This window comes from Scyliorhinus canicula, chromosome 5, assembly GCF_902713615.1.
Source record: "Scyliorhinus canicula chromosome 5, sScyCan1.1, whole genome shotgun sequence".
NCBI classification, from domain to species: Eukaryota; Metazoa; Chordata; class Chondrichthyes; order Carcharhiniformes; family Scyliorhinidae; genus Scyliorhinus; species Scyliorhinus canicula.
In genome coordinates, this window is record NC_052150.1 from 216,996,475 (window position 1) to 217,023,961 (window position 27,487).

Here is a 27,487-nt window from a genome sequence, read left to right on the forward strand (position 1 = left end):
TGCACAATGTTCAGCACCATTCTTGACTCCAGCAGTCCATGTCCAAATGCAGCAAGACCTGGACAATATCCAGGCTTGGGTTGACAAGTGGCAAAGATTCGTGGGAGACTAGAGGACTGGGAAATATTTAGGGGGCAACAGAAAGCTACTCCAAAAGCTATAAAGAAGAGTAAGATCAATTATGAGAGTAAACTTGCTCAGAACATAAAAACAGATAATAAAAGTTTCTACAAATATATCATACAAAAAAGAGTGGCTAAGGTAAATATTGGTCCTTTAGAGGATGAGAAGGGAGATTTAATAATGGGAGATGAGGAAATGGTTGAGGAACTGAACAGGTTTTTTGGGTCGGTCTTCACAGTGGAAGACACAAATAACATGCCAGTGACTGATGGAAATGAGGCTATGACAGGTGAGGACCTTGAGAGGATTGTTATCACTAAGGAGGTAGTGATGGGCAGGCTAATGGGGCTAAAGGTAGACAAGTCTCCTGGCCCTGATGGAATGCATCCCAGAGTGCTAAAAGAGATAGCTAGGGAAATTGCAAATGCACTATTGATAATTTACCAAAATTCACTAGATTCTGAGGTGGTCCCAGCGGATTGAAAATTAGCAAACATGACACCATTGTTTAAAAAAGGAGGTAGGCAGAAAGCGGGTAATTATAAGCCAGTTAGCTTAACTTTGGTAGTAGGGAAGATGCCGGAATCTATCATCAAGGAAGAAATAGCGAGGCATCTGGATGGAAATGGTCCCATTGGGCAGACGCAGCATGGGTTCATAAAGGGCAGGTCGTGCCTAACTAATTTAGTGGAATTTTTTGAGGACATTACCAGTGCGGTAGATAAGGGGGAGCCAATGGATGTAGCTTATCTAAATTTCCAGAAAGCTTTTGACAAGGTGCTACACAAATGGTTGCTGCATAAGATAAAGATACATGGCATTACGGGTAAAGTAGTAGCATGGATAGAGGATTGGTTAATTAATAGAAAGCAAAGAGTGGGGATTAATGGGCGTTTCTCTGGTTGGCAATCAGTAGCCAGTGGTGTCCCTCAGGGATCAGTGTTGGGCCCACAATTGTTCACAATTTACATAGATGATTTGGAGTTGGGGACCAAGTGCATTGTGTCCAAGCTTACAGACGACACTAAGATGAGTGGTAAAGCAAAAAGTGCAGAGGGATTTGGATAGGTTAAGTGAATGGGCGAGGGTCTGGCAGATGGAATACAATGTTGACAAATGTGAGGTTATCCATTTCGGGAGGAATAACAACAAAAGAGATCATTATTTGAATGATAAAATATTAAAGCATGCTGCTGTGCAGAGAGACCTGGGTGTGCTGGTGCATGAGTCACAAAAAGTTGGTTTACAGGTGAAATGGGTGATTGAGAAGGCAAATGGAATTCTGTCCTTCATTGCTAGAGGGATGGAGTTTAAGACTCGGAAGGGTATGCTGCAATTGTATCAGGTGTTAGTGAGGCCACACCTGAAGTATTGTGTTCAGTTTTGGTCTCCTTACCTGAGAAAGGACGTACTGGCGCTGGAGGGTGTGCAGAGGAGATTCACTGGGTTAATCCCAGAGTTGAGGAGGTTGGATTACGAGGAGAGGTTGAGTAGACTGGGACTGTACTCGTTGGAATTTAGAAGGATGTGGCGAGATCTTATAGAAACATAAAATTATGAAGGGAATAGATAGGATAGATGCGGGCAGGTTGTTTCCACTGGCGGGTGAAAGCAGAACAAGGGGGCAAAGCCTCAAAATATGGGGAAGCAGATTTAAGACTGAGCCTCGGAGGAACTTCTTCATCTAAAGGGTTGTGAGCCTCGGAGGAACTTCTTCATCTAAAGGGTTGTGAATCTATGGGATTCCTTGCCCAGTGAAGCAGTTGAGGCTCCTTCATTAAATGTTTTTAAGATAAAGATAGACAGTTTTTTGAAGAATAAAGGGATTAAGGGTTATGGTGTTCGGGCCGGAAAGTGGAGCTGAGTCCACAAAAGATCAGCCATGATCTCATTGAATGGCGAAGCAGGCTCGAGGGGCCAGATGGCCTACTCCTGCTCCTAGTTCTTAAGTTATATTCGCACCACACAGCAATGACAACCTCCAACAAGAGAATGTAATCATCGCTCCTTGACATTCAATGGCATTACCATCATTGAATCCCCCTATCAACATCCTGGGAGATACCATTGATCAAAAACTGAACTGGACTAGCCATGTAAGTACTGTGGCTACAAGAGCACCCCCGAGACTAGGGCACGATCTTCCCAAAAGGAACAAAGTCCCCAAGAGAGCATATTTAGCTGCGTTATTCCCGGCACTCGCAGTGCCGAGGAACACAAGGCTATTCGCTTTGAATAAGGGGCCTGAATGGGGAATGCGCAACCGAGGCTGCACAACCATCGGGGCTGGTTTAGCACAGTGACCTAAATAGCTGGTTTGCAATGCAGAACAATGCTAGCAGCACGGGTTCAGTTCCCGTACCGGCCTCCCCGAACAGGCGCCGGAATGTGGCGCCTAGGGGCTTTTCACAGTAACTTTATTGAAGCCTACTTGTGACAATAAGCGATTATTATTATTCTTATTAGCAGCTCTGTTTTTTACAATGGGGAGCTCTGCTCGCCAGAACTTCCCGCCAGCCCAAACGCAACATCATAGGATCCCCCGCACCACCCAACCCTGGTCCGATCACGTGCACGCAAAGATGCCAGCTTGGCAGTGCACATACCAGCTGACACCCAGCTGGCATTGCTGAGGGGCCAGGCTGGCACTGCCAGGGTACCACCCTGACCAAAGGGCATGCAGTTGGGGGCCTCCGATCTCCTTGGGGAAGCCCACACGTGCAGTTCCTTCTGGTCCCCGTTTGTGGGGACCAGTACCAAACGGCGCTTGCCCGAGGTCAACGAGGCAAAGGGATTGAATCCCAAGGCATCACGTACCTCGGGAATCTGCACATTAGAATAAAACTCACTGACTCGCTCCAATATGCAGATTTGCCAAAAAGTGATTTCCCCCATTGTGGGCGGGACTCATCTTGCAACGTCTCGCGAGATTGCACTGAATCTCCTGAGGTGTTGCGAGCCACATAGATCCTTGCAGCTGGGTCTCCCGGCTTTCAATGGCCATCCTGCACCGTGACGAGCTGCTTTTCCAGCACAGCGTGGCCAGAGCATCGTGCCTTAGGACTCCTGAGGCAAGTAACTCACCTCCTGACTCCGCATAGCCTGTCCACCATCTCCAAGGCACAAGTCAGGAGTGTGATGGAATACTTCTCACTTGCCTGGATGAGTGCAGCTCCAACAATACTTCAGGAAGCTCAACACCATCCACAAACATTCACTGCCTCCACCACCGACGCACAGTAGCAGCAGTATGTACCATCAACAAGATGCACTGTAGCAAATCACCGAGGCTCCTTCGGCAGCATCTTCCAAACCCACGATTGCTCCCAAATAGATTAGGATAAGGACGACAGGCACATTGGAACACCACCACCTACAAGTTCCCCTCCAAGCCACACGCCATCCTGACTTGAAAATATATCACGGTCCTTCACTGTCACTGGATCAAAACCCTGGAACTGCCTCTCTAACAGCATTATGGGCGTATCTACACGACAGAAACTGCAGCAGTGCAAGAAGGCAGTTAACCACCACCTTCTCGATGCCAATTAGGAATGGGCAATAAATACTGGCCTATCCAGTGATACCATATCCCATTAAAAAAAAATTTTTTTAATGCTGTTGCCCATACTGCTGCCAATTTAGTTTAATCCCTCCCCCAATCATAGTCTTGAACCACAGTCCTCCTGACATGCAACACATCACTTTTGCAAAGTTGCCTCCTGCCCCAGTACTGGCCCATGCCAATAATCTGAAACCCTCCCTCCCAATCCTCTATAAGCCACACAGAAATTTGTTATCTTCCTATTTCTATTCTCTAGTTGATTGATCCCAACTATTTAACTTGAATTTCTCCATGACTGATTTGCATGGTGTTTTTGGCTACTGTTCTGGACCAGAGACTATCATTTCTTTCATTACTTTCTCTCCTTTGTTTTATTTTTGTCTTTCCTTGACCTTTCCTCGCTGCTCTTTTCAGCCTTCTGGCATTTTCTTTTATTTCTCCCTTCTCAGGTGCCATGTGTACCCTTCCAAATTCTGATTAGTAAGTTCGCGGATGACACCAAGGTTGGTGGAGTGGCAGATTGTCAGAGGATACAGCAGGACATAGATAGATTGGAGATTTGGGCAGAGAAATGGCAAATGGAGTTTAATCCAGACAAATGTGAGGTTATACATATTGATAGGTCTACCATAGAGGGGAAATATACCATAAATGGCAAAACACTTAGGAATGTAGAATGCCAGAGATCTGGGCATGCAGATTCAGACTGTTTTCATTCGAACGACGGAGTATGAAGGGTGGCCTGATGAAGGACTACATGATTATGAGGAGCATGGATAGAGTGGATGGGCAGACACTATTTCCCAGGGTAGAATGGTCAGTCACTAGGGGCCATAAGTTTAAGGTCTGTGGGGCAAAGTTTAGATGAGATGTACGAGGCAAGTTTTTTTTACACAGAGTGGTGAGTTCTTGGAACGCATTGTCAGGGCAGGTTGTGGAAGCAGATACATTAACGGCGTTCAAAAGGCATCTCCACAAATACATGGATAGGATGGGTATAGAGGTATCCGGTACAAGGAAGTGCTGAAGGTTTTGGCCAAGTACAGGCTTGGAGGGCCAAAGGGCCTGTTCCTGTGCTGTATTGTTCTTTATTTTTATCCTTCCTCAGATAAGGACACCAAAACTGCACACTACTCCAGGTGGGGCCTCACCAATGCCCCATACAATTGCAGTAAAACATCTCTATTCCTATACTCAAATCCTCTCAATGAAGGCCAACATACCATTTACTTTCTTTAGTGCCTGCTGAACCTGCACAATTACTTTCTGCGACAGATGCATGAGGGCACCAAGGTCTCGCTGAGTATCCACTTCTCTCAATTTACACCCATTCAAATAATAATCTGCCTCCCTATGTTTGCTACCGAAGCAGATAACCTCATATTTATCCATACTATACTGCATCTGTCAAGCATTTGCCCAGTCACTCAGCCTGTCCAAAACCCGTTGATGCATCTCTATATCCCCCTCAGAGCTCACCCTTCCACCTAACTTTGTATCATCTGCAAATCTGGAGATAATACATTTAGTTCCCTCATCCAAATCATTAATATATAATGTGAACAGTTGAGATCCTAGCACAGAGCTCTGTGCTACCCCACTAGTCACTACCTGCCAATCAGAAAAAGACCCATTTATTCCAACTTATTTCTTCCTGTCTGCTAACCAGCTTTCTATCCATCTCAAGACACTACCATAAGGCTGCACGGTAGCACAGTAGTTAGCACAGTTGCTTCACAACTCCAGGGTCCCAGGTTCGATTCCCATCTTGGGTCACTGTGTGTGCGGAGTCTGCACTTTCTCCCCGAGTCTGCGTGGGTTTCCTCCAGGTGCTCCGGTTTCCTCCCACAGTCCAAAGATGTGCAGTTAGGTGGATTCGCTATGCTAAATTGCCCTTAGTATCCAAAAAGGTTAGGTGGGGTTACTGGGTTACGGGGATAGGGTGGAGGTGTGGGCAGATTTAGGGTGCTCTTTCCAAGGGCCGGGTGCAGACCCGATGGGCCGAATGGCCTCCTTCTGCACTGTAAGTTCTATGATCCCACCCGCTTTAACTTTACATATTACTCTGCTATGTGAGACCTTGTCTAAAGCCATCTGAAAGTCTAAATAAACCATTTCCACTGATTCTCCCTGGTAAACTCTAATAGTTACATCTTCAAAGAATTCTAATAGATTTGTCTAGCATAATTTTCCTTTCGTAAATCCATGCTGACTTTGTCTAATTACAGCACTACTTTCCAAATGCTGTGCAATAAAATGCGAGGATGTAGGAGAGGAAAGCTGTTCCAGGAGAAGCCACTTGTCAGACTGGCAATTCTGACAAATGCCTGAGTTTTTGGCAAAGCTGGAAGGGCTCCATGCCTTAGCCAAAATGGCGTCAGAGCCAAAATACTGGGCTGGGATTCTCCCAAAACCGGCGCGATGGCCGGGAATCGGCGGCAAAAACGGCACGGCTCACTCTGGCGTCGAGCCCCCTCAAACGTCGTGAAGTCTCCGGACCCGAATAGGCTAGCAGCGGCGTGACGCCATTCGCGACGGCGTCACCCGCCGTGGACGCGCCGCATCACTTGACGCCACGCGGCGTAATTAACGCCGCACAGCACAAAAGACGGTCTCCCCCTGAAGACCCGCTAAAATGGCCGGCCGCCGCGCAGCCCCGAGGTTCCAGGAGCGCGACATCCAGGGCAGCACGGTGGCCTAGTGGTTAGCACAACCGCCTCACGGCGCTGAGGTCCCAGGTTCGATCCCGGCTCTGGGTCACTGTCCGTGTGGAGTTTGCACGTTCTCCCCGTGTCTGCGTGGGTTTCGCCCCCACAACCCAAAAATGTGCAGAGTAGGCGGATTGGCCACGCTAGAATTGCCCCTTAATTGGAAAAAATAATAGGGTAATCTAAATTTTTTTTTAAAAGGAGCGCGACATCCCCCGCATCCCCTCTCCCCACTATCCCCCCTCCCCATATCCCCTCTCCCCCATATCCCCCTCCCCCATGTCCCCCCCATATCCCCTCTCCCTCATATCCCCCGAGCACCGCCCGCGTGTCTAACCATGTATGCTGTATTGTGTATTGCAGGACCAAACGTTGCGGCACCCGTCCCCAAGAATGCCGACCGGCTGCAGGATGTCCCAGGGCGGCCACGAGAGAGGGAGAACCTGGAGCAACACAGAGACGATGTCTCGTGCCGGTGCGGCGACACAGGCGTGTGACACCCAGCAACGAGGGGAGCAACCACAGGCCCCCATCGCAGCCGAGCCAGGACAGCCCTACCCAGGACACTCCTATCCAGGACACCCCTAGCCAGGACACCCCTACCCAGGATAGCCCTACATAGGACACTCCTACCGAGGACACCGCTACCCAGGACAGCCCTACCCAAGACACCGACACACATGACACTGAAAGACAGGACAGTGACACAAAGTGGACGGGTGGAGACGAGACGCCACCCCAGGGGACCATGAACTCGTAGTCGGACAATGCGCATGACACAACGCCACTGCTTTCTCCAACACTCTCCACCATCGCAGAGACACTCACCTCGGTTGGACACTTTAGTGATGAGGCGTCTGGTACACTCACTGGTGCGCACAACACAGCCATACTGGTACAGCAGGTGGAGGTAGGAGCAGCAGAGGGGTCGGGAGGTCGGAGGGCATCCTGGCGCAAGCAAACATCTGCCGCCCAGACGGGTCCCGGGTTCCTGAAGTTACCACACCCACCCATAGACCCGATGCAGCCACCAAACCTGGGACGAAGGAAGAGGATGATAGCTGGCTTGCAGTGGCTGCAGATGCAGGTGGAGGAGTCCACCCGCATCCAGGAGCTGGGAGTGGTGCCGGTCATGCGTGCCACCCAGGCCGAAACCGCACGGGTGACGTCCGCGGTGGATGCAATGGGTGCGATGGTGTCAGACATGGGGAACAGGATGCGAGGCCTGGGGTGTACCGTGAAGGTGGCGTGAGAGGCCCCGGACATGGCTTCCCGTGAGCCAGCGGCACATGGCAGAGGAGCTCAACGCTGTAGCCCAGTCTCAGCAGGCTATGGCGCAGTCTCTGCAGGCCATGGCCCAGTCTCAGCAGACCATCGCTGAGGGCATTGGCGCCATTGCCCATGTGCTAGCTGGCGTCGCACAGTCACAGGCAGGGATGGGCAACTCCCTGAGCTCCATGGCTGCAAACCTGCAGACCTTGTCGATACCAGCACTGGCCTCCAGGATTGGCAGCGCCAGGTGTCGGGGGGGGCGTCGGATGGCCGGTCCGTTCGCACCCCCCCGACTCATGTAGAGGCCCACGGAGACCCCGAGGGAGGAGGAGGTACTGGGGCCCATCCCGGGTCCCCCTGTAGGGGAGGTTCCGGAACACCGTGGCACCTCGGACTCCCACCCCCCTTTCCGTCCCAGGTGCATCTGTGGGCAGCGGGCAGGACAGGCTGGCAGCTCGCCATCCCAGTCGCCCAAGCCGCAGCCTGGCCCATCTAGGTTGGGCCGCCCCAGGAAACAGCCGCCAAAGAGATCCCGGGTCAAAGGGCAGGAATCGCTGGAGTCCACCTCCAGTTCTGCTGTACCACCTGGGGAACCACCTAGGCATAGTCAAAGGGCCCATAAGGCCAAACAATTAGACACTAAGTAAGTTGGCACAGGTTCAGGGCGCAGACGTGTTTTAGGGGCTAGGGCACGTGTATGAACAGTTTGTAATTAAAATCACTTTCACACCTACAGAAGCTGCCTTTGTGCTCTGTCCGAAGCCTGCGGGGGTGTCATGTAAATTGAGCGCCAGTGTGTGTGTGTGTGTGTGTGTGTGTGTGAGGGGTTGTCTTACGTCGGCCCCAGGTGAGTGCGCCCCCCCCCCCCCCTCCACCTGGGCCACCCTCTCCATCCCCCCGGGCAGAGGACGGGACCGTGTGCTGCAGTGTCACGGCCGCACGCAGGGATGATCCGGGTGGATGGTGGTACTGTGGCCATGGGTCAGACATTGTCCAACGATGTGGAGCCAGGAGCTCATCGCAGAGCGGGTCTTCATCATCCTCCATGACCTGCAATAGACACGCTTCCACCGGCGACCGTGTGAGCCCGGCCCGTTGTGCCACAGGTGGATGTGCAATGGAGGGGTGGTGTGCATGCGGGTGGGGTGGGGGTGAGGGTGTTGATGCTGGGTGGGTATGGGGAGGGGTGAGGGTGTTGGTGCTGGGTGGGTGAGGGTGGTCGGATGTTGCCATGGTGTGCGGTATGTGGCCATACTCGCCGATTGCCACGCCCCTCTAGTCAGTGAACCGGGTGGCTATCAGCCTGTCCCATGCCCGCTGGCCCAGCCGGTAACGGTGGGCAGCCACCCGCCTATGTCCAGCCCATCTGCCCTTACCATTGCCCCCATCTCCCCCATCTGGGGATGTCTGCGCTTCTTCCTGCTGCTCCTCCACTCCCCCCTCTGTCTGCGGCACATCACCCCTCTGCTGGGCTATGTTGTGGAGGTCACAGCACACCACAATGATGTGACCGACCCTATCTGGAGGAGGGCACCCCAGAGAGGTCCAGGCACCTGAAACGCATTTTGAGCACGCCAAAGCACCTCTCTATCACACCCCTTGTCGCTGCATGGGCATCATTGTAGCTGTTCTCCGAGTCACTCTGTGGCTTCCATGTAGGCGTCATCAGCCACGACCGCAACGGGTAACCCCTGTCGCCCAGCAACCAGCCCCTCAGCCAGGGGTGGCGTCCCTTGAACATGCCGGGGATGTAAGACTATGACAACACGTATGAGTCATGAACACTTCCCGGGTACCGGGCGCAGACGTGCAGGATAATCATGCGGTGGTCGCAGACCACCTGGATGTTCATGGAATAGGTCCCCTTCCTATTGGTGAACACAGCCCTATTATCTGCAGGTGGCTGCAGGGCGACGTGCATCCCATCGATCGCGCCCTGGACCATGGGAAAACCGGCCACGGCAGAGAAGCCCACGGCCCGGGCATCCTGGCTCGCCCGGTCCACAGGGAACCAGATGTAGCGGTCCGCAATGGCATAAAGGGCGTCCGTCACTGCCCGGATGCACCGATGTCTGCGAGATGCCGGACAGGTCCCCACTCGGTGCCTGGAATGACCCCGTGGCATAAAAGTTCAAGGCCACCGTAACCTTGACGGACACGGGGAGAGGGTGTCCTCCCCCAGTGCCACGCGGTGCCAGGTGTACCAGCAGGTTGCAGATGTATGCCACGGTTTCCCGGCTCATCCGGAGTCTCCTCCTGCATTCCCGGTCCGTGAGGTCCTGGTACGACGAACGGGGCCGGTACACACAGGGCCTCCTCGGACGTCTCCGTCGCCGTGGCGCCACAACGTCCTCCACCCTCTCCTCGTGCTCCTCCTCCTCTTCGTGCTCCCCCTCCTCCTGTTGGGCGGGTGGCCCTCCATGCTCAGGATGGCACCTGGCCAGGCGGACGACCTCACTTTTGCCACCCCCCCTCCCCGGGACTGTCCCCCCCTCCCCGGCACTGTCCCCCCCCCCCCCCCCCCCCCCCCCCCCGGCACTCGCTTTCACCCCCCTCCCTGGCACTCGCTCTAACCCTCCCTCCCCGGCACTCGCTCACCCCCCCCCCCCGGCACTCGCTCTAACCCTCCCTCCCCGGCACTCGCTCACCCCCCCCCCCTCCCCCCGGCACTCACTCTCACCCCCCTCCCCGGCACTCGCTCTCACCCCCCTCCCCGGCACTCGCTCTCACCCCCCTCCCCGGTACTCGCTCTCACCCCCCCTCCCCGGCACTCGCTCTCACCCCCCCCCTCCCCGGCACTGTCTCCCCCTCCCCGGCACTCACTCTCACCCCCTCCCCACCGGCACTCGCTCTCACCCCACCTCCATGGCACTGCCCCCCCCCCGTACTTGCTCTCACCCTCCTCCCCGGCACTCGCTTTCACCCCCCCTCCCCGGCACTCGCTCTCACCCCCCTCCCTGGCACTCGTTCTCACCCCCCTCCCTGGCACTGTTCCCCCCCCCCCCCATCCCCCTCCCCGGCACTCGCTCTAACCCCCCCCCCCCCCCTCCCCGGCACTGTCCCCCCATCCCCGGCACTCGCTCTCACCGCCCCCCCTCCCCGGCACTGTCCACCCCTCCCCGGCACTGTCCCCCCCTCCCCGGCACTCGCTCTCACCCCCCCCCCCTCCCCGGCACTCACTCTCACCCCCACCCCCACGGCACTCGCTCACACCCCACCTCCACGGCACTGCCCCCCCCCGGCACTTGCTCTCACCCCCCTCCCCGGCACTGTCCCCCCCCCTCCCCGGCACTCGCTCTCACCCCCCCTCCCCGGCACTCGCTCTCACCCCCCCTCCCCGGCACTCGTTCTCACCCCCCTCCCTGGCACTCATTCTCACCCCCCTCCCCGGCACTCGCTCTCACCCCCCCTCCCCGGCACTCGCTCTCACCCCCCCTCCCCGGCACTCGCTCTCACCCCCCCTCCCTGGCACTCGTTCTCACCCCCCTCCCCGGCACTCGCTCTCAACCCCCTCCCCCCTCCACTCACAGACACACCATCACTTCTCCTGAGGCCACCCCCCACGCCGTGACCTACCTCAATGCTGTACGGCGTCAACCATCAGCACTGGTTGACGCCGTTAAATAGGTGTTCTGATTTACGCCGACGTGACCAGTGGTCATGTCAGTGAGACTTCGGCCCATCCGGCCGGGAGACTACGGGCAGCACCGGGGTCCATAGCGTCGAGCCGGTCCCTGCCATTCTCCGAGGCGGGCGGCGGGATTGACGCCTCGCCGACTTTTTACCAGTCGGTGACTTCGGGAGCCAACGGGGGCGGGATTCACGCCGGCCCCCGGCAAATCTCCGACCCGGCGGGGGGGTCGGAGTATCCCACCCCTGAAGTCTCGCTGTTAAGCCCAGCACCCAACATTTCTGCTGGTGGTGGGAAGGGTTATCAGGGTCACATATTCGCAGTTCACAGATGCAGCTGCATATTTAAAATTTCATCTACCTTCATACAGAAGCAATTCTGGTCACTCGAGCTTCTGAAACATGACTTGTGGGCTTTAGACAATTGAGGAAATGATCGGAACTTGCTTGAGTTATTTAAAGAGGTAAGATACCCTTTTGGAAGAGGTCAGATACCCTTTGAGAGAGGTCAAGTTTCCTTTGGGATTGTTAGAAGTGGACATGAATGTGTTGTGAAATTTGGATAAAATTTGTGGAATAGTCAGGCTGTCAAGTCATTTAAATACCATGCCCTTCAAATACTGAAAAAAAATTTTGCTTGAAATTTCAATGGATGTTGTTCACATAAGTCTGAATGCTATTACAGTGTCATTTCTGCTCTGCTGCTTCCACAACCTATCACAGTAGTGGCCTGTAAATTCAGTTTGATTGGCAACTCCAAGTGGTCATAAAGAGATTAGCTGTCTTTAATGTGGGGCAATGAATACAAATGTTGAATTACAAGATTATATACTTGAAGGGATTTAAATTATTGAATAGTTTTTTTAAATCAATGATAGTTTTTTTTTAAAGATAGTGAAGTCTGTAATAAATACGTAGAACTTTATTTCATGTCAACATGGTTCCCGAGGTCTGCCCATGAGAAATAGTAGATGAGTTGGCATGGAGGGTAAAGGGTGATGGACAAAGGTTGGCAGAGGAGTGAGGAGAAATAAGTTGGCATGGGGGGTAGATGAGAGACCACAAGGGTTGTAGAGGGGCATAGGTTGACACAGAGGTATAAGGAATTTAAGGAACCATGAGGAGGGTAGAGAGGCATAGGTTGGCAGGGAATGTATGAGGGACCATGAGTGGTGTGTAGAGGGGCACAGTTTACATGAACGTTATGAGGTCGCATGGGATTGGATACAGAAGCTGAGAGGCCATAGCGGTGTGTCTCAGAGCATCAGAGTGGGGTTTGCGAAGACAGGAAATTCAAGTGTAGTAGAAAGGTTCCAGCCACATTTATAGAATCATAGAATTCCTACAGTGCAGGAGGTCATTCGGCCCATCGACTCTGCAGTGACTTTACGAAAGAGCACCCTCGCCTCGGCCCACTCCCCTGCCATATCCCCATAACCCCACCTAATAACCGTTGGACACTAAGGGGCAATTTAACATGGCCAATCCACATAACCTGCACATCTTTGGACTGCTGGAGGAAACCAGAGCACCTGGAGGAAGCCCACGGAGACACGGGGAGAACATGTAAATGCCACAGTCACCCACTATGCCACCCAACATTGATTTTCTCTTATATGCAGTTCAATGTGGGATGCTTAGAAAACCACTTATAAGTTCCAGAAAGGTGCCTATTTTCAAAATTGCAAAGATGAAGGCAGCACAGCTGAAGGAGAAAAGAAAACAATAATTGTCACAAAGACAATCTCACACCTCCTAGCATTTATCTCAGTTTTCCTGGCTTCTCTTCTGCATGGTCCAGTGAGATCCGGGAAAATAGAGAAACAAATTTAACTGAATATTAAAATGGGTAATTAATGTTTAAAAGTTGTACTACTAGAACAAGTAACAGATTTGTGCCCATAATTTTAGTTTCGTGGCCACAGAAAGGAAAGGAAAACTGAATGAAGAAAGTAGTTATGCATTGCCGAGGGTTGTTCTTTCATACCCAGTTCAAAGATGCAACATGAGTGGCCAATATTCAGGTTGCTTCCCTATTCTTTTTGTTGCAAAACACTGAGTTTTTGGGTAAAAATCTACAGCCTTAAAATTACTATATACATTAACAAATGCTCAGTGCATGTCCGATATTCCATTATGCCTTTTTAACTCAAAATGTTATTTTAAAATTAACTTATTTTGTTTACAAAAAAATTCAAAGTTGTATATTTTGTAATTAATTAAGGCCTGAGAAAATGGATAAAACAACAAAAACAAATTGTGGTAAAAAATTAAACAGAAAACAAACACTCCTAATACGAAACCTACCCTAGCTTGTTCACGTAACTGATCAACAATTAAACGATCTACTCTTGAGGGATTGGAAGGCAGGCGAGGAATAGGAGTATTGTTTGAACTGGACACTCGCTTTCCAGGAAAATTTCTTGCAAGCTCAGCTTCAGTCTGTAATAAAAAAAATAAAATAAAAGTGAAGAATGAGATCAATGTTTTAAATTTGTCTTCCTAGGTGTCCGTTACAAGTTTGGGAAGAAACTTTGATGAATAGGTTCACATCGTCTGTGAACATGTATGGACTTAAGTGTAGAGGAATATCAAAATTTGCTAACGATACGAATCAGAGAATTGGTAAACGATGAAGAACACTAATGAACTGCAGAAATGTCGGAAATTCAATCAGTACATTTTTAGTACAACAGAATAGAAACATACCCGTATGAGATAAAAATTCTCAATAGAAGGAACAGAAAGATCTAGATTCAGATCTTCGAAAAAAAGGTTTCAGGTAGAAATGACCATAAAAACAGTAACTGGCATCCTGAGTGCTAAATATAGGGGCACTAATTATAAATGCAAGGAGGCAAGTGAATCTATATAGGGCATTGGTACAGCCACAATTGGAGTAGTGTTTCTTTGCCAGTTTACAAAGCATCAAACAAAGAATTGCCTTCATTGCTGAATGCCACAGTAACATGCAGCCAAGTTCTCTTATATTCTTGGTTAGCAGAGGAATGCAGTTAGGCCTTGAGCAGGAAGATGGAGAAAGGGTTAATGACAGTGGGAGCTCTTCTCAAGGTTCCATTTCTCAGCCTTTGCCCTCCCTCCCTCAGCCGCACAAGTTGTCTACTGCCCCATGACCAGGTCTACCTCTGCACAGAGGTAGGTGGGCAGGTTATGGTGGGGCCTTCAAGGGCTCCAAGATTCAGAGGATGTCTATTCCTTTTTTTTTATTCCTTTATCAGAGTTACAAAGCCAGAGCTCAGAGTGTGGACAGGGACAAACACCTAATCCAGCTCCTTGCCTGCTCCAAAAACCATTTGATTGATTTATTGATTGATATTTGTCACATGTACCGAAGTACAGTGAAAAGTATTCAAATTGAATCCAATTCATGGTCCCCACAGACATACTAGATTCAGGCATTACACCTGACCTCGCACTCATCTTAGCCAAAAGACCAAGAAGGGGTTAAGAGGATATCTATTCCTGGCATCTCGTGTGTCAGAGCAACTGAACCAGCAACCCAATTGTAGTTGTCTGAAACGACAGGGGTAGTACCATGTAGAAGTAAAAGCAAATAGAAAAGAATATTCTTAATTACCCATCTTGCACCAAAATCTGCCTCCCTGAGAAAATTCTTCAAAGGGGTATAAACAAGTTGGTGGCAGATGGATTTGTCGATTTGAGGATGATGTGAACTCAGGGTCATGAATATCCACTGAACAGGCCGATTCTCAACGTACATATCTTTGGGCACATGGGGCAGGCGCTCCACAATGGAGTGGGATCTATAGTGAGGGATTTGCTTCCTTTTTGTTCCTTTTCTGCTACCATTCTCCCTCGTGATTAAGATATTGTAACTATTAGCATCAAGCAGCTTGATGGACAGGTTGTCACTGTTATAAGCGCTTGATAACAAGTTCCCACCGGACATAAATGTTAATGCTCCTATGCTTCAAAAGAGCTTCAGAATGTCTCTGAAACAATTCCCCAAACGTTGGTCATTGAGAGCCAACCAAACAGGACTGGTCAAGTATGTAGTTTTTGGTAATTCTGGCGTGGTGTTCAGTGCATGAAAGTTGATTTTGCAGTTTTGCCTGAATGCTTGTCAAGCTGGCTTCAACAAGGACACTAGCATTTGTTTAATAGTCTTCCCATTGAAAACAGAGGTAAGGCATAGGTATGGGGGGGCGATCAAACGGCCACGCTGCGCCCGAAAACCAGTGCGTCGCGGCGCAGCGTGGCCAATAAAAGCTGGGAGACCTTGCTGCGGGATCTAACTGGCTCGCAATACCTCACGAGATCTAACGCAATCCCACGTGATGTTGTGACGTGAATCCCGCCCATTGAAAAAATGAAATGAAATTAAAATCGCTTGTCACGAGTAGGCTTCAAATGAAGTTACTGTGAAAAGCCCCTAGTCGCCACATTCCGGCACCTGTTCGGGGAGTCTGGTATGAGAAGGATGTGGGCAGGATCTCTTTTTTTTTTATAGAAAATTTGCATATTAGAGCGAGATAGCTCATCTCACTTTAATGTGCAGATTCGCGAGTCACCCAAGGCATGGGATCAATCTCCTTCGTCTTGGAGGATTGCCGTTCAGTACTGGTCTCCATAAATGAGGACCAGATGGGACGGCACTCATGGGGATCTCCCAAAGGATCTGAGGCCCCCAGGTGCATGCCCTTTGGACAGGGTAATATCCTGCAACTTCTGGTGCCAGCCAAGCACCCAGGCAGTGTGAACTGGGTGCCAGTCCGGCAGGGCACTGCCATGGTGTCAGTCTGGCACTGCCAAGCTGGCATTTTTTGCATGGGTGTGATCAGGCCGGGGTTCCCCTGCATGGGTGTTGCGAGGGGGAGGGGGTGCGAAGGTTGCTTCGGAGCCTCGGAGTTGGGATGTCATTTAAAAATGGCGTCCCATTCTCTCGCTACACTGAGGAGTTCCGGTGACTGGAACTCCTCCGTGTACAAAACGAGGCTATGTGCGGCTTCAGCCGCGCACTCCCCATTGAGGCCTCTTATTAAACACGAGTCACGTTTTATGGCCTTTTGTTTCTCGGTGTTGCGAGCACTGGGAAAATTGTGGCTAAATGCTTTCGCTATGGGACTTTATTCCCATTTAGTTCAATCGCGCCCATTGCTGACGGAATTTATTTATTATTCTTATGTGTCACTGATATGCAGTCTAAGTCTCACTGCAATGCAGGAATGACATGGCAGCAACTGCTCTGCATTCTAGGACTTCTGTTGACTTGCAACGGTCTTTGTTGTCAAACATTTGTTTGTAGAACGCTGAGCTGGTGCTGCTGATCCACTGTTAGATCAATAGTGGTCTTTTGGGAGGTGGATGCCAAAATCTGGGAAATGTTCAAATATTCCAGTTTCTCCTTCATCACACAGGGGGGGTGGAATATCTGGCTAGCCAGGCGTGGGTTAATACATAAGTTTTGCTTTGGCAATACTCAAGAACAGTCCGAGATTCTTGCTTGCAAAATTGAGAGATTGAGTGTCGTTTGCAAATTTGGTGCAGATTAGGCCACAACAACACTGCGTCATGTGCAAAAAGTAGATCAGTAGTATGGTGGTCAGTGTAGTTGTGGCATAGAGGTGACTGAGGTTAGAGTTTTCCACCTAGTTGGTAATTATTACTGGTATGAGGGGACAGTTTATCTTTGATGAGGTGAATAGTGGATCGTAAATAGTATGGGGCTATCATTTATCCTTACCCAACCCTGTCCAGATCTCCCACTTAAGACAGTTTCAGTCATATCATCATGAAACAATTGCAGGATTGTGATGAAAGTTCCAAATAATTGGAAAACAATCCAGAAAGCCTTGTAATTCATCAAGTCAAATGCTCTGGTCAGGCCAATAAATGAATGTCAAAGAGTTCTTGGATTTGTTCTCGATAATTTTCTTTGATTTGTCTGCCAACAAAGGCCATGTTAGAGATTCCTCTTGTAAAGGTCAAAAGCCACTCTGTGTCTCTGGGAGGATTTCCTTAGCGTCAGGAAGTAGGTAATTCAGGTAAATGTGTGTCAAGAGTTTCCTGGCTACAGACAAGAGGGAAATATCTGGACCGTTTCCACAACAAAATGGATCTTTCTTCATGAAGATGGTTGCAATTAGTGCATTCCTGAAGTCGCAGAAGAGTGATTTTTCCTCCAAAATCCATAGGATGAGTGCTTGCAGAAGAATATTGGAGGCGAAGTACAAAGTGGGAAAATGTGAGGTTATTCACTTTGGTAGGAAGATTAGAAAAACAGAGGATGGAATTCTCCCATTTTGAGACCACGTGCAGTGGCGGGCGGCTCCGGCATTGCCTGTCTACTGGACAGAATGGGGTGGGGGGAATCCCACACCAGATTCAGTGCTTGGAACGTCATTAATTATGCACAGATGAATTAATCTCTGACTCTCCTGCTGAGCTACCTGCTGGTTCGCCTGCTCACCATCAGCCGGCGGGTTGGAAGGTCCCGGCGCCATATTTAAACCAGTCCAGCACACTCATATCACTCTCGAGCCACGTGTCTTCGCCAGACAGTGCAGGATGTCAGCAACGCAGAGGTAAAAAGCTAGCAGTCTCAAGAAGGCAGCATCAACTTTCAGTGCCAAGGCCCCGGGCAGACGGTAGCGCAGTGGTTAGCACTGTTGCTTCGCAGTGCCAGGGTTCCAGGTTCAATTCCTGGCTTGAGTCACTGTCTGCGGAGTCTGCAGACCCCGTGTCTGCGTGGGTTTCCTCCGGGTGCTCCGGTTTCCTGGCAGAAGTCCCAAAAGACGCGCTGTTAGGTAGTTTGGACATTCTGAATTCTCCCTCAGTGTACCCGAGCAGGTGCTGAAACGTGGCGATTAGGGGCTTTTCACAATAACTTCATTGCAGTATTAATGTAAGCCTACTTGTGAGAATAAAGACTATTAAAAAAAAAATTATTCCAGCCCAGGCTCTCCACCCCTGGGGACAGCTCAAAGAAGCAAACAAACTCACCTCCCCTGCCTGGCAGACTGTAGCCGAGGAGGTCAGCGTGACTGTCACCTGCCCATAAAACGCCGTCCAATGATCTCATCCACTCTGCCAGGGTACGGCCTCTCTCAGCTCCCTCCACTATCAAACTCTCAGCATAGCATCATGTACTCAAACGGATACTCTCTTCTTCTCCGGCCTCGTTGCGCTCTGGCTCGAGCGAAATGAAGCCAGTGAATAGCGGGAGAGGCCGAAAACGAGAACTGCGCCAGGCGCCAAATAGTTGAGATGCACCCAGCCTGCTCCCATAGTCGAAATCAGGATCTTGCCGCAACGTGGCGAAAAACCAATTATTACCACTTAATCCATATTTCCATGCAATTAATAACGAGAGCGACCCCATATCCAACGGCCTCCCGTCATTCAGTGCCGCCCCCCATCAAGTGCTCCCACTGGCGCCGGTGAGTACTCCTTGAAAAACGTGAACCTGGCCGAAGGGCTTCTGTGAGGAGCCGACGAGGTGAGTAGCATCTTTGCTCACAGACAAAGAGCCTGGGGATGCTGAGATTGCATTGGGGTGGGGTCCCTCGGCTGGGGGTGGAAGATCCTCCACAGGGATGGGCCACCATGGGAATGTGGCGGGGAACAGTGCGCAGAACCACCATGCCAACCCCAGGATCGTGTGTACCCATTCTGGGGGAAACCTTTGTCCTTGCCCAGCTGCCCCAACACCCCCATTGACTGCCGAGGCCTCTGGCTGTGTGGCTGAGGCTTTTGCTAATAGGGAATTGGCAATCGTGGTTAGGTGAGCACTTCACATAATCCAAGTGGATTCCCGTGGATGGGTTGGCCATGTAGTATGTGGAAGTCATTGCCTAGCATCCCAATACACACCTTGATGCATGGACACTGTGCCTGACACTGCGCGAGGCAACAGCACACACACAGCTGTCAACATCCAAACACCCTGGGGTTGGGACACAGCTCCAGGGACATGTCCACGGCCAGAGGGTGGATGAGTGCCACTGGGAGGGGGAGATGTCTGGAGAGTTGGGCCAAGGGTTCGGAGGTCGGCCTGCATTGCAACAGAAAGTGACAGAAGCATCATACTGGTTGTGCACAAGGGTGTTTATTGTGTGTAACCCTGTCCCATGCGCTGGCTGTGAGACACATCCTCATCAGAGGGATGGAACTCGAGCAAGCTGGTGGCCACCGTTGCCACTCCATGGGTCAGGTCTGGATAGCCACCCAGCGCCCTTTCCTCCCGCTCGGTGCCCATAGGGCCCTGGGAATCACCACTGGATGGAGGGGCAGCTGGTTCAAGCCCCGGCATCATCTGGCTCTGTCAGCCCTGGCGGTTCCTCATGGTTCCATTGTGTCGACGTAGGGTTCCTCTTCCTCTAGTTAACCCTCTAGCAGGGCCTCACTCTCTGCATAGCCAGATTGTACAGGGCACAGCAAACTGCTTGCTATTATAGGCAAACCCTCTCTAGTGCAAATTGCAGAGAGCCACTTGAGCAATCCAGGCATCTGAACTGGATCTTCAGAAGTTCTATGGTCGGCTCTATGAGAGTGTGGTGGCGTGAGCAGCATTGTATTTTTCTTTGACTGAAGTCTCAGGGCGACGCAATGGAGCAATGAACCAGTGTTTAAGTGGGTGGTCCTTAAACCCCAGCATCCATCCCGGCAGACTTTGTGACCCCCTCAATGGTCCAAGGCATGTGGGAATGACTGAGGATGCAGGAGTCATGGCAACTCCCAGGGAACCATGCACAAATGTGCAGGATGTGCTTTTGATCGTCGCGCACTAACTGCACATTAATGGAATGGAACCCTTTGCGGTAGATGAACTCCAACGATTTTTGCCAGGGAGCCTGCAAAGACATATGGGTGCAGTCTATTGCTCCCTGCACTCTTGGCAACCAGAGATAGTGCCAAAGCCCATGAACCTGTGAGCCTAGATATCCTTGGCCAGAGCAAAGTTCACATAATGATGACAATAAAAGCCAAAAAATTCTGCAAATGCTGGAAATCTGAAATAAAAACAGAAAATGCATGTCTGGCAACTTCTGTTAAGAAAGCAACAGTGCTAATTTTTGAGTCCATTAACTCTGTTTCTTTCTCCACAGATGTCTATCCCTTAAAAGGGCAAATTTAGAAATCAAGCTTCATGGGGAACAATGTTTGTGTCTTGTGAAATTGACCTGGACCCTGTTTACTGTAGTGGTACCAAGTGACTATGTGTTCCAAGTAGCCCCAGAGCTCAGCTTAGTGGTCCTCCCACACTTCTGACTGTGAGGTCCACATAGCTCCTGGATTGCCTATCATCTGTGACTTGTTTCCATTTCGCAGCAAGCACTCTGTGACTCCTGTCTGCCAGCCCTTGAACATAAATGGGAGTCTAGACATAGTTCCTGTTTTCATAGAAGACTATAGACAACAGTAACTTTCACAAACCATTGCAGCCCCGACCTGTTCAATGTTTGTGCAAACCCCATAACCTGCAGTTTGTGCTCATCTCTTTCCAGTAACACATGTCCGATCCATAACATCCTTGTTTGTCTGGGGCCCATCTCCTACTCCCCCCATCCCCAATTCAGTTTTCCCTCTACCTTCCATTGTTTGACCTCTTCATCCATCCACTTCCTTGCTTTCCATTGCGAACCCTCACCCTTGCCCCACCCCCCTCCATTGTCCCCCCTATTGTTTGCCCTTCCCTAACTCTTCTCCTTGCACAGCCCTCCTCCCACATTGCCACCCCATAGTCTTCGCCATGCCACCACTGCACCTCCACTACTACAGCCCTGTTCCAATTTTGGATCATTGTTGTGGTGACTGCATGAGTGCTGGGAGTGCTGTCCAGATAAAAGCTGGTGTGTGGCACCAGCATGGTGGGGGGGGAAGCTGTCGGGCAGGATGTTCCTGTTTTATGTTATCAGGAACGGTGCAGCACCATGGCAAGCAGTCTTTGTTGCACTCACCTCAAAGTCTCTGCCGAACTGAGGGCTGTCTGTGCACGCCACTCATCAATCAGGTTTGACGCCGGTGTGATTTTCCGTTGGTGTGACGCAAGATTAGAAGGCCTGGCAGGATGCTGCCGGGCAGTTGTTTTAATGAGCATTCATGAGATGCAAATGGAATTCATGCCACCTGCTAGCGGGATGACCAACCTGCCATTAACCCGCCATTGGGAGATTTGCAACACGATTTTACGCCTACAGGTTTCTGACTTTTTGGCTCCCGCAAGATTCTCTGCATCTGCCCACCACCAAACCCACCAAGGGTGGGTTGGGAGAACTCCGTCTCAAGTTTCTTTAAAAACTGGTGGTAAAGCATTAAATGTTGGTTTAAGAGGAATTTAAGTGTCCAAGTACACAAACACAGCAAAGTTTTAAAAAAGCAGGTACAGCAAGCAGTTAGGAAGACAAATGGCATGTTTGTCTTTATGACATGGGATTTGGAGCACATGATAAGGAAGTCCTGCTGCAACTTTAGAGACTTGGTGAAATCACACCAGAGCTTCGGTGCACAATCCTGATCTCTGTAAACCAAGGAAAGATATACTTGTCTTAAAGGGAGTGCAACAAAGGTTTGATGTGATTATCGGGGTGCAGGAGCTGTCCTACGAGAAAAGATTGGTTCGGATGCACCTGAAACCTCAGACGTTTCGAAGACCAAGATGATTACAATGAAACGTATAAGATTCTGAGAGGCTTTCACAATATCAATGTTCTGCTTGCAGGTGAGTCCAAAACAGGATAAGGAGTCAGCCATTTAGGACCGAGATAAGGAGAATTTCTTCACTCAAGTTTGTGAAACTTTGAAGTATGCATATATATAATTACGGCTGAGATCAATAGATATTTGGATTTTAAAGAAAAAGGATATGGGAATGGGCAAGAAAGTTGAGTTGAGGTTGACGTTCAGCCATAATCTTGTTGAATGATGGAACAGGCTCAAGGGGTCACATGCCCTATATGTTCCAGAAAGTCAAGCCTCAACAGATGACAATAGTATATTTAATTAATCTAACGAGACAGTCAAAGGGTTTTAAACTACTGAGATGAGCAAAAGCAGTTGAGATATCTAAAGATAATTTTATCTGTAATTAAATGGAACAAATATCTTTCAACATTACCACGGCTTTAATCATTACTTGTGAGAACTATCTCTACTGTGCATGATTTGAGCCCTTAAAATGCTTTTAAGTGTTTTAAATTCCAGGTATTTAAGTCGATGCACTTTGAAAAATATTTAATTTTAATAATATTTTTCAGTTAATAGGGTGAATTACAGATAATCTTTTCAAGTTCTGCAAAACCAAACTATTATAATTAAATAGTATTTTGTTTTAAACTGCTACATGATGCTCAGCAAAGTATAAGAAATATTCTTAAACTCTACATTCAGTTCCCTTCTTCAGCATTCTCTTTGACTAGCTGACAATGCCTTTCCTAGTAATTATTTAGTGGTTCATTCAAGCATGTGCAAAGACCAGAAGTAAACATAAACACCACAGTATTTCCTGTAAGTTCTTTACCTTTTTCCTCTCCTTTTCCAAAGCCCGCCATTGCTCATAACACTCTTCTAGTCGAATATGAAGTTCATTTGCTGGGCCACTGCGATTCTTCATAGGTCTGTACTTGGAAAATGGTGGTGGAAAACCAAAGTACGGTGTGGTCATATCGCTACCAAAAAGGTCATTCATAAAAGGGTGCAGCTGATTAAAATCATCATAATGAAAAAAGTCAATAAGTTCAGGGAATGGAAATGTTGAAGGAGGAAAAGGAAAACTGGTTGAAGAAAATCCATGTGGGCCAAATTGAGAAAAGTTTTGATTTTGCTTAAAATCAGGCATCATGAATGGGAATGGGGGTACAAAAGAGTGATTAATAAAATCAGACAAATTGCTACAATCCTGTTCTTGCTTTCTACAGTAACCATTATACTGTTGGTGATTTTGACTAAATGGTCCAGACTGAAAAGAATGTGGATACCCATTTTTCCGTCCTCTCTTATCATCTCTGTTGTTAGCACCATTGTGTCCATGTTTGTTAGGAAATCTGAAATATTTGCCTGGCTCATCATTACCGGCATTGCGATGTGGTGTCCAGTTGGTACCAAAGCCTGTAGATGATTTTCGATACTGATTATCTCTGGTCCCAGAAGATTCAATTTGCAATGATGTATTAGTCTTCTTTTGTTCTTGCACCTGAACACCAGCATTGGATGAACCCCAATCATTAATGGTATTGCTAGGAAATATTTGGCATCCATTGTGCCTCAAGGAATCCAATGGTGCTGCCGAAGGATAATATGTAGGTTGAAGGACACCAGAAATTGGTAACTGTGCTGGGGACCCGCTGCTTACAGCAGAAATAGTTGTCTGCGAGCTTGTTGAAATTATGTTCCCATCTTTTCTAAACACTGGACTAGGCTCACCAGAGGAGCTCAACATGTGGCTGTCAGACCACAGCAAGCTGCTTTGGGAAGAATGAGGACTATATTCACCTCTCTGTGGCATAATATTTGTCAAATTAACATATTCAGATGACCTGGGAAGGCCATCTAAGCAATTCTGATGAAGCTTTTCACATTGATTTTCAAAATTGCTTCGTAAAATACGAGCATGGTTTTCCTGTTTTGTAAAGTCTAAAGCAGATTTTCGGTTCATGTCAGTTACAAAGCCATTCTCCTTGGAAATCTGATGCCCATGAAAGTTTATTTGTGAAACAGAAGAGCTATTTTTAAGAGGACTGGTACTGAAGTCTTCATATCCCTTTTGTATTGGTTGCTTTTCCTGCAGCACTTTTCCCCACAGTTCACCAACATGTGGGCTGTAACTATTTTCAGAACTCCGGCTATGATCTTTAATTCCAAATGTTGCAAATTTATTCTCTCTAAATCGGTCAGTTTTGTACTGCTCCTTGCGTGTGTTTGTATCACTAGTACTACAATTATTCCGGAAATTACGAGTAGAAAAATCAGAAACTCCCCTTTCTGTTTCCTCATAACCTCGTGAACAGCAATCAAATTCCTTAGTCTGTAAGGAGAACCCTTCTTTATGAGGCAAGGTATTGTTTCTCACCGAAGAGACATCACCGGGCCGAGAATCACAATGATTGGTATCCTTATTAATCATGGCCATCCATGGTTCTGAAAGATTAAAACTTTGGAAACCCTGATAAAGTTCATCAAATGTTCCTGTTTCAGCTAACGCTTGAGAGTTTTCTTCATAGTATTGAGAAATACCTAAACGATTTGAAATTCTGTGATCCATGTTATTTTTCAAAGTATTTTCAATGGCATCTTCATTTGCAGTAGACCAAATTGACTGAAACAACCTAGAGGATGAACCCCTGCAGGAAATAGAACAATTACAATTGAAATACATAAACCTTATGAAGCATCAGCATGAACTTTGAAACCATGGAGGGCAGCACGGTGGCGCAGTGGGTTAGCCCTGCGGCCTCACAGCGCCGAGGTCCCAGGTTCAAATCCCGGCTCTGGGCCACTATCTGTGTGGAGTTTGCACATTCTCCCCGTGTTTACGTGGGTTTTGCCCATACAACACAAACATGTGCAAGCTAGGTGGATTGGCCACGCTAAATTGCTCCTTAATTGGAAAAAATGAATTGGGTACTCTAAAAAATGTTTTAAACTTTGAAACCATGGTCGGATTTTGATAGATAGCACTTCCTTAACTTACTTCAATTTTTCAACAATATACTGAAGTCAGGTCATGACTGATAAAAGTACACATGACACAAAGGGGGCACTTTCCGGCCATGGAAAAGCATCTCGCCGAGGCACAGTGTGGCGGTGAAAGCCGGGAGACCCCGCTCCCAGGATCCACTCTGCTCTCAAAGCCTCGTGAGATTCAACACAATCTCACGAGAGCTTGCAAGGAGAATCCTGCCCACAATGAGCAGGATCATTTTTTAGCAAATCTGCATATTGGGAGGCAGTCAGCCTTACGCTAATGTGCAGATTTCCAAGGTAATTGAAGCTTTGGGATTCAATCCCTTTGCCTCGGGGACCTCGGACGAGTGCCGTTTGGTACTGATCCCCACAAACAGGGACCAGATGGAATGGCACTTGTGGTGGTCTCCAAGGGGATCGGAGGCCCCAGCTGCATGTCCTTTGGGCAGGGTGATGCCCTGGCACAGCTGGTGCGACCTGGGTACCCCAAAAGTGCCAGCCAGGCAGTAACCAGGTGGCACTGTCAGCTGGCAGGGGTACTGCCATGGTGCCAAGCTGGCATTTTTGCACACACGTGATTGGGCTGGGGTTGCGAGGCACCCTCTCATGTTGCGTTTGGGATGGGAAGGGGTTGCGGACTTTTTTTTGTGCCTCGGAGATCAGGGTGCCATTTTAAAATGGTGTCCCGATTTCTCGCTACAATGAATGAAAATGGCTTATTGTCACGAGTAGGCTTCAAATGAAGTTACTGTGAAAAGCCCCTAGTCGCCACATTCCGGCGCCTGTTCAGGGAGGCAGTTACGGGAATCGAACCGTGCTGCTGGCCTGCTTGGTCTGCTTTCAAAGCCAGCGATTTAGCTGTGTGCTAAACAGCCCCTCAATGGAGAGTTCTGGCAAGTGGAGCTCCCCATTGTAAAAAATTGGGCTATGTGCGGCCTCGGCTGCGCGTTCCCCCGTTTCGGCCCCTTATTCAACATGAGTCACATTAAATAGCCATGTGTTTCTCGGCACTGCGGGTGCTGGGAAACATGTGGCTAAACACGCTTGCTAGGGGACTTTGTTCCCTTTTGGGAAGATCGCGCCCAATGTTTCTCATGATATCAGCTGCTGAAAGAAAAGGACTACGTAAATTCCAGGTACACTGACAGTGCTGTTAAGGAGTTCCAGTATTTTTAAATATAAATTTAGTGTACCCAATTATTTTTTTTTCCAATTAAGCGGCAATTTAGCATGGCCAATCCACCTACCATGCATATCTTTGGGTTTTGGGGGTGAAACCCACGCAGAATGTGCAAACTCCACACGAACAGTAACCTAGGGCCGGGATTCGAACCCGGGTCCTCATCGACGTAGGCAGCAGTGCTAACCACTGTGCCACATGCCGCCCTTAAGTTCCAGTATTTTGACCCAATGACAGTGAAGGAACGGCAATATAGTTCCACGTCAGGGTAATCTTAGAGGAAAAATTGCAGATGGTGATGTACCCAAGCATCTGCTGCCCCTGCCCTTCTAAGTGGCACAGGCCGTGGGTTTAAAAGGTTCTGTTGAACAGATTTGACAAGTTGCTGCAATGCATTTCATATTGATTTATTGATATTTATTGTCACGTACCAAAGTACGCTGACACTGTACATGTGACAATAAATATCTATCAATCAATGCGAAATGCACTGCAGCAACTTGTCAAGTCTTTTCAACAAAACCTTTCAAACCCACGACCTGTGACACTTAGGACAGGAGCAGCAGATGCTTGGGTACGTCACCACCTGCAATCTTTCCTCTAAGATTACCCCGACTTGGAACTATATTGCTGTTCCTTCACTGTCATTGGGTCAAAATACTGGAACTCCCTATATGTTACATACTGCTGTCCCTGTGCAGCAGTAGTGGTCGGACTGAATGCTAAGGTGAGGATAATAATAATAATCACTTATTGGGGTGCTGATCAAGTAGACTGTTTTTTCCTGAAGGCATTTTGTGTATTAATTCGGCTGCACTAATCCAGTCAAGTGGAGAGTGGTCCATCACACTCCTGACTTGTGTCTTGAGCAAAGGGGCGCCATACTCCCCTTCTACTAGCAGCAAGATTCATGGCGTGCAGGGGCATAAGATTTGGAGTAATGGGAAAAATCAGCTTTCCGTTATCGGGAAATTATTTCGGAATTTTGGTCTCCCAATTTTGATGGTGGCTTAACTCTCTGGCTGATCGTGGGAAGCACGGTGGCGCAGGGGGTGAGCACTGCAGCCTCATGGTGCCGAGGTCCCAGGTTCGATCCCGGCTCTGGGTCACTGTCCGTGTGGAGTTTGCATATTCTCCCCATGTTTGTGTGGGTTTCACCCCCACAGCCCAAAGATGTGCAGGCTAGGTGGATTGGCCATGCAAAATTGGAAAAAATTAATTGGGTACACTAAATTTATTTTTAAAAACTCTCTGGCTGATCTAGGTCAGAAGACGTATTTGCATCTCATAAATGCTCATTAAACGGCTATGCTTGCTGGCAATTTGGGTGATTAAGAGAATAAAAAA

At 49.1% G+C, this 27,487-nt stretch overlaps 1 protein-coding gene across 3 annotated transcripts in view; it reads right to left on the reverse strand.

Moving 5' to 3' along the window:
• LOC119966574 (meiosis-specific coiled-coil domain-containing protein MEIOC-like) overlaps positions 1 to 27,487 on the reverse strand; it is a 158,920-nt gene that overhangs the window by 14,499 nt on the left and 116,934 nt on the right. For 2 of the 3 annotated variants that reach the window (XM_038798496.1, XM_038798497.1), the window contains 2 exons: positions 22,799 to 24,617; positions 13,606 to 13,740 (listed from right to left, as the gene is read on the reverse strand). In XM_038798496.1, coding sequence (XP_038654424.1) covers positions 13,606 to 13,740; positions 22,799 to 24,617 — 1,954 coding nt within the window. The remainder of the gene's footprint in view (positions 1 to 13,605; positions 13,741 to 22,798; positions 24,618 to 27,487) is intronic. The other variant, XM_038798499.1, reaches the window with a different exon arrangement.